The sequence below is a fragment of the Cebus imitator genome, unplaced genomic scaffold (assembly GCF_001604975.1).
Source record: "Cebus imitator isolate Cc_AM_T3 unplaced genomic scaffold, Cebus_imitator-1.0 Scaffold704, whole genome shotgun sequence".
NCBI lineage: Eukaryota > Metazoa > Chordata > Mammalia > Primates > Cebidae > Cebus > Cebus imitator.
Window position 1 is genome coordinate 3,156 of NW_016108019.1, and position 6,798 is coordinate 9,953.

The 6,798-nt window shown below is 44.6% G+C and overlaps 1 protein-coding gene across 1 annotated transcript in view; it reads right to left on the bottom strand.

Annotated features, from left to right (window-relative positions):
- The window catches only part of LOC108296325 (beta-microseminoprotein E1), a 14,223-nt gene that overhangs the window by 2,802 nt on the left and 4,623 nt on the right, over positions 1–6,798 (bottom strand). The window contains exons 2-3 of the mRNA XM_017518796.2: positions 4,018–4,123; positions 3,005–3,110 (exon numbers count right to left, since the gene is read on the bottom strand). Coding sequence (XP_017374285.1) covers positions 3,005–3,110; positions 4,018–4,123 — 212 coding nt within the window. The remainder of the gene's footprint in view (positions 1–3,004; positions 3,111–4,017; positions 4,124–6,798) is intronic.

Genomic DNA, 6,798 nt, shown 5'->3' on the forward strand with positions numbered 1-6,798 from the left:
ACCTCCCGGGTTCAAGTGATTCTCCTGCCTCAGCTTCCTGAGTAGCTGGTATTATAGGCATGTGCCACCACACCTGACTAATTTTGTATTTTTAGTAGAGATAGGGTTTCTCCATATTGGTCAGGCAAGTCTCAAACTCCCAAACTCAGGTCATCGACCCTCGTCAGCCTCCAAAAGTGCTGGGATTTGAAGCATGAGCCACCATGCCTGGGCAAAGAGATACAATTCTTTTGGTTCGTGGTAGTAAGTAAAATGGTGAATCACTGCTTCCCATATGCAAATATAAGTTGATAGGGCAAAGGGCATATTACTGGATGCTTATTTCAGTTCAAACCAGACTTAGATCTGTAGGTGAAGCAGCAGAGAGAGAGGGGGAGGAGAAACTGTCAACATCTGGACAGGTGTGCAGCTGTCCAGAGCCAGTGGTCGGATGGCCTTGGCCTTTTGTCTCCCACTCCCTTTTCCTCACCCAAGTCAGGGAGCCAACCCTGGGCTAAGCCCGGGCAGCGTGGAGGCCAGGACATCTCCCACGCTCTGCCGGGGAGCCTCTGCCTGGGCCCCCAGCCTCAGGCTCCACTGCCACCAAGCACCTTGAGATCTGGGCAGTGTCCCGTAGAGGGTGCAGTGAGTCCAAAAACTTCTTCCAGAAAAAGCTTTATCAAAGTCTGTATTTTTCCACGGAGGAGAAAAAAGTTCATGAGAAAAACAAACTTGGTAGGAAGTGAGGCAATTCCAGGGAAGAAGGGGTGGTTCATTTCCCCCGTGTGCAGCAGTGTGCTAAATGGAACAGGGAACATGGCGGGAGAAAGGAAAGGGCACCCTGAAACCTGACCAGGTGTCAGTTACTGCCCCAGGCTTGCAGGACACAGAATTGGCACAGAGAAGGCATTGTTTGTTGGGTTAAAGAATGTATAGGCAGAATCTCCTTAAATTCTCATAGCCACTTAATTATCCCTGATTATACTGTGAAACAGAGGCTCAGAGACATTCAGAAACTTACTCAGGGTCATACAGCTAGTATACAAGGGAATGGAGACTCAGACGCAAGTTGCTCTGGCTCCAATATTGAGGTTCTTCCCTCTTCCCAGCAAGGAGCAGCCTGGCTCTTTTCCAACTAGGCCCACAAGAATCCAAGCCTACAGTGGAAAATCCTAGAAGAGGTCAGGGATGCCAAATCTGAGTGACATGGATGCTTTAGCCACCAGGGAGCCGTGTTCCTATATTAGGGAGGGACCAGTCACCATTCCTTCACTTGTCTGGGATACAATCACACTCTACCATAGTGACATCCACACTTGCTATAAAGACAATATTAAATCTCTGGAGCCACAAAATCAAGGCTCAGCTGTAATACTCAGTGACCCGGCCAATGCGATGCCTGGGAGTCTCCTCTGAACAGCTAGACAACTCCCAGTCCAATATTCCTCTTGTTCTGTTAGGCACCTAGCATGGGTCCTGCTCAATAAATGTGGTTGGAACTCTCCAGACACCTCAAGTTCAGTAGGACTCAGGTGTTCTGATCTAAGTCAAGTGCTTGCTTCTCTACTCATAGTGTCCTCATAAGACTCTAAAGGCACCTGTTAAAATGGAGATTCCTTGGCCCCTCCCCTACAGATTCTGATCAGTCACTTCTGGGATAGAGCCCAGGAATCTGTATTTCATCAAGCTTCCCAGGTGAGTCTGTGATCAGACAAGCTTGGGAAATGCCCCTTGATGCCAGTGCTTCTGCCATAGATCCACTCCTGTTTCCGCAAAACACGACAAGCCAAGACTACATGAAGAGGTTAGATGGACTTGAGGGGTTGGGAGTTAGTTGGCTGGTATGGACATAGCTGCTGAGGAAACAGGTAAATTAGGACCGCAGTAAGGGTACTCTGTGTTCTGTCTGCTCAAGTACTAGACATCTGGAATCCATAGCAACCCAGCAGAAAACATCTGCATAGCCTTTTACCTGATGTGAGGTAAACTTGAGCAGTGAAGCAGCATAAGTTTTACAGTGCAAGATCCTCCCTTACCCCTCACATCTAATCCACTGCCTATGCCCAGAGTAACTGCTATTTTTGCAAATCTACAAGGCCAAGGCTGAAAGGATGATCAGGCCAATCTCTAGAATAGCGTCAGACCATTGGATACTCTCTCCTGTCTTCGGGAGCCCATCTGGAATAAAGTTACTAATCAAATTTCAAAAACAACAGAAATGAGACTGAGGTGGAATACAACCCAAGTGTTCATCATCAGATGAATGGAGATGCGAAATGCGGTCTCTCCATGTAGCAGAACATGAATCAGCCTTGAACAGGAAGGAAATTCTGACACATTCTACAAAACAGATGAACCGTGAGGACATTATGCTAAGTGAATGAGCCAGTCCCCAGAAAGCAATTACTGTATGATTCCACTTATATGAGGGACATAGAGTAGTCAAAATCATAGAGACAGAAAGTAAAATGGTGGTTGCCAGGGGCTGGGAGGGGAATGGAGCGAGACTGCTTAATGGGTACAGAGCTTCAGTTTCACAGGGTGAGCAAGTTCTGGAGGTGGATGGTGGTGATGCCACAACAATGCGAGAGTACTTAATGCTCCTAAAGTGTACATTTAAAACTGTTAACATGGTATATTTTATGTTGTGTATATTTTACCACAATTTTTTAAAAAGGAAGAAATAAGACTGAGCACAAACCCTCCACTACCACAACATCAAGAGTGAGCCCTAACATAAACTGTAGACTGCGGTGATAAAGATGTGTAATGTAGAGTCATCAGTGGTAACAAATATGCCGATGGTGGTGGGTGATGTTGATATCGGGGGAGGTCATGCATGTGTGAGAGCGGGAGGCATATGGGAAATTTCTGTGCCTCTGCTCAGTTTTGCTGTGAATCTAAAACTACCCTCTAAAGTCTGTAAAGAACTAAAACAGAAACTAAACCCATGAGGGATGGAATTTTGCAAGAGGAAGAAGCTGTTCTATGTCCCCCTCGTGGCTCGCATTGGCTTGAGACTTACAGGGAGCAACACGATATTTCTATGTCACGGCAAGCACATAGCTCACAGTCTTCAGTCCGCCATCTTGAGTCTAGCGGGTGTTTGTTTCCTTTGAGATCCGTGCATTCTAAAATAATACACACAACATCATCAGTGTAAGTCATGCAATGACAATAAGGTCTACCACAGCATTGAGTCCAGCCCCTACTATCTACACCCCTCCAGAGAGGGAGAAGCTCACTGCTTTTAAAGGTATTGAAGAATGGTGCTCTTGGATTCACACATGGCTAATTCCAGTACTGTTGAGTTCGTGCTACTGGTAATGTTGTCATACAGAAAGCTTACATCCTTCTGACTTTTATTTCAGAACAGGTATTTCAAGAAAAAAATAAGGCCCTTTTCTTGAATGAGTTAGCCATATGAGCCTAGGGGTACTTGGGACCAAGGTTTTTCCTGCTGGATTCTCTCTCGATCAATATCTCACTTCTGCACTTCCCTTTGCTTTGCATCGGTGGTTTTCAACCCTGGGTGCACATGTGAAACATCTTGGGTACTTGAAAAACACCTATGTCTCAGCCCTACCCTAGAACAATGAAATCTACCTCTGGGTGAAGGGCCCAGGCCACTGTATTCTTACAAGGCTCCCCAAGTGAGGCCAGGTACAGTGGCTCACGTCTATTATCCCAACACTTTGGGAGGCTGAGGCAAGTGTATCAACCAAGGTGAGAAGTTCGAAACCAGCCTGGCCAACGTGGCAAAGCCCTGTCTTTACCAAAAACACAAAAATTAGCTGGGCATGGTGGTGGGTACCTGCAGTCCCAGCTACTTGGAAGGCTGAGGTGGGAGAATCACTGGAACCCAGGAGAAGGAGGTTGCAGTGAGCCAAGATCTCACCACTGCACTCCAGCCTGGGAGACAAGGCGAGACTGTCTCAAACCAACAACAACAACAACAAACACAAAGGTTTTCATCTGCAGACAGGTCCACCTACCAGGCTGCAATAACATAATAAACATTGAAAAGCCAAGACTTACCTTTGATTGTCTCTCCTGGAGCTAACTTATGACGTATTACATAGCATGATCCATTGCATAAAGTCACAAAGGTGGCAAAGATCAAAAGGCTGCCCAGGAGAACGTTCTGTAATGTGAAGAAAGGTCAGGATGAAGAATGAATTAATTCAGAGGATAATCCCTTACTGAGTGCTGTGTACCAGGACCTCTGCTGGGCTCTGGTAGAGGTTATGAGGTGGAGCTCCTAACCACAGGTGACTTAGCGAGGGAACAAGACCCACACAAGTCACTAGCATGAACTACAGATAGAGGCAAACAGGAGTCACCAGGCATAGGGCAGTAATGATATGTGGGCTGTTTCACTGCAGAGGAAGTTCAGGAGACCTTTATAGATAAGGCAATCTTTAGCCTCTTTGCAGAATATGTAAGAGTTAAAGGACAGAATGAGGAGTTTCATGAAAAGAATGAAACGTTAACAAAGATAGAGAAGAGAAGCAACACATATATAGTTGAAGGCTTATTGTAGTTAACTGGATTAGCTGGAGATATGACTGGAAAAATAGGTTGAGGCCACGCTGTGAACACAGAGGGTGAGGCTAGGAAGTTCATTTCCCAGATCATAAAGGCATCTTTGATGGCTCCATGAACAAACCAGTTAATCTGGGCTGAAATTGTAGAACAAGGAAAAGTATCTAGTTGACCTTGTCATCTTTTTGAGATGAGCGAAATAAACAAACCTTAATATGGTAATTTCTGGGAACTCTTGAAAGGGAAGATGGTGTTCAATGAAATATATAGGAGGCCATTGGTTTGGACTGAGCTCCTGCACTAGGCCGAATAGACAAAACCAAAACGCAGTTGCCCATGCTGAAGTTCTCTGCTACTAAGCCAGAACTAAGTTGCTTATCCAACCTTCTAAGAAATCAGGAGAGGCTGAGAAGTAATAGCCAAATGCCCAACAGGCCAGTTTTAGCTGACATGATAAGAAAGTCCCTTCTGCTTTAACTTTTATAAGAAAATTCACTTCAAAAAGACCAATTCAGTGTCTAGTCTGTGTTTCTGCTTTCCTGGCTCTATGCTGTCTATAAAGGCAAACCTCTCTGGTCAGCTCTTTAGAACACTCCATTTATTTTATGGAATGAGGTGTTGCCAGATTCTGGACTCACAAGTAAAAGCCAATCAAGGGCCAGGCGTGGTGGCCCATGCCTGTAATCCTAGCACTTTGGGAGGCTGAGGTGGGTGGATTGCTTGAGCTCAGGAGTTTGAAACCACCCTGGGCAACATGGTGAAACCTGTTCTCTACTAAAATACCAAAAAATTAGTCAGGCATGGTGGCATGCACCTGTAATCCAAGCTACTTGGGAGGCTGAGTGGGGAGAATCACTTGAGCCCCGGAGGCAGAGGTTGCAGTGAGCCAAGATTGTGCGCCTGCACTCCAGCTTGGGCAACAGAGTAAGACTCCATCTCAAAAAAAAAAAAAAAAAAAAAAGGCAATTAAGATCTTTAAACTAAATATGTTGTAATTTTGTCTTTGACAATGGGAATGAAAGCACTTATTCTGTAAGATTCCTAAAATTAATTATGAAGTGATGCTACTTGAAGTAGTATGTGGCTCTAATAAGAATAGACAGATATGGGCCAGGTGCGGTGGCTCATGCTTGTCATCCCAGCACTTTGCGAGGCTGAGATGGGCAGACTACCCAAGGTTGGGAGTTTGAGACCAGGCTAACCAACATGGAAAAACCCTGCCTCTACTAAAAACACAACGTTAGCCAGGCATGGTGTCACATGCCTGTCATCCCAGCTACTTGGGAGGCTGAGGCAGAAGAATTGCTTGAACCCAGGAGGCAGAGATTGTGGTGAGCAGAGATCTTACCATTACACTCTAGCCTCGGCAACAAGAGCAAAACACTGTGTCAGAAAAAAAAAAATACAAAAATTAGGTTGGTGTGGTGGTGTGCCCCTGTAATCACAGCTACTTGGGAGGTTGAGGTGGGAGAATCGCTGGAGCCCAGGGAGGTTGAGGCTGCACTGAGCCATGACAGGCCCACTGTACTCCAGCCTGAGTGACAGAGTGAAATCCTGTCTTTAAAAATCAAAAAGACAAACACAAAGATCAAAATAGAGAACCCAGAAAGTTCCAAAGGTAGTTGGATAAGGTAAAAAAGAAAAATTAGAAAACCAGAAAGTATAAATATATGTAGAAGCCTATTATAAAATAAACATGGTCTTTGAGATCTGTGGAGAGGAATTATTCAATAAATGGTATTAGAACAAGTGGTGAACTATTTGGGGAAGAAACAAATTAATTTCCTACTTGAGTCCCCATTAGTGAAATAAATTCTACAAGGTTTCAAGGGTTAAATTTTTACAATGAGATCATAAAATAAATACAACATATATATGTAAATACTTATTCTAAGCATAAAAGAAAAAGAGATTTCAGAATATAAATGTAAGAACATAATTGAAATTAGAATGATATCATATGTGCAGAACAGTATCATTATATACCAATGGGAGAAGAAAAACACCTTTTTTTTTCTTTTGAGATAGAGCTGTCACCCAGGCTGGAGTGCAGTGGTGCGATCTCAGCTCACTGCATCCTCCACATCCCAGGTTCAAGCGATTCTCCTGCCTCAGCCTCCCGAGTAGCTGAGACTAAAGCTGTGTGCCACCATACTCTGCTAATTTTTTGTATTTTTAAAAGAGATGGTGTTTCACCATGTTAGCCAGGATGGTCTTGATCTCTTGACCTCGTGTTCCTCCCACCTTGGCTTCCTAAAGTGCTGGGATTACAGG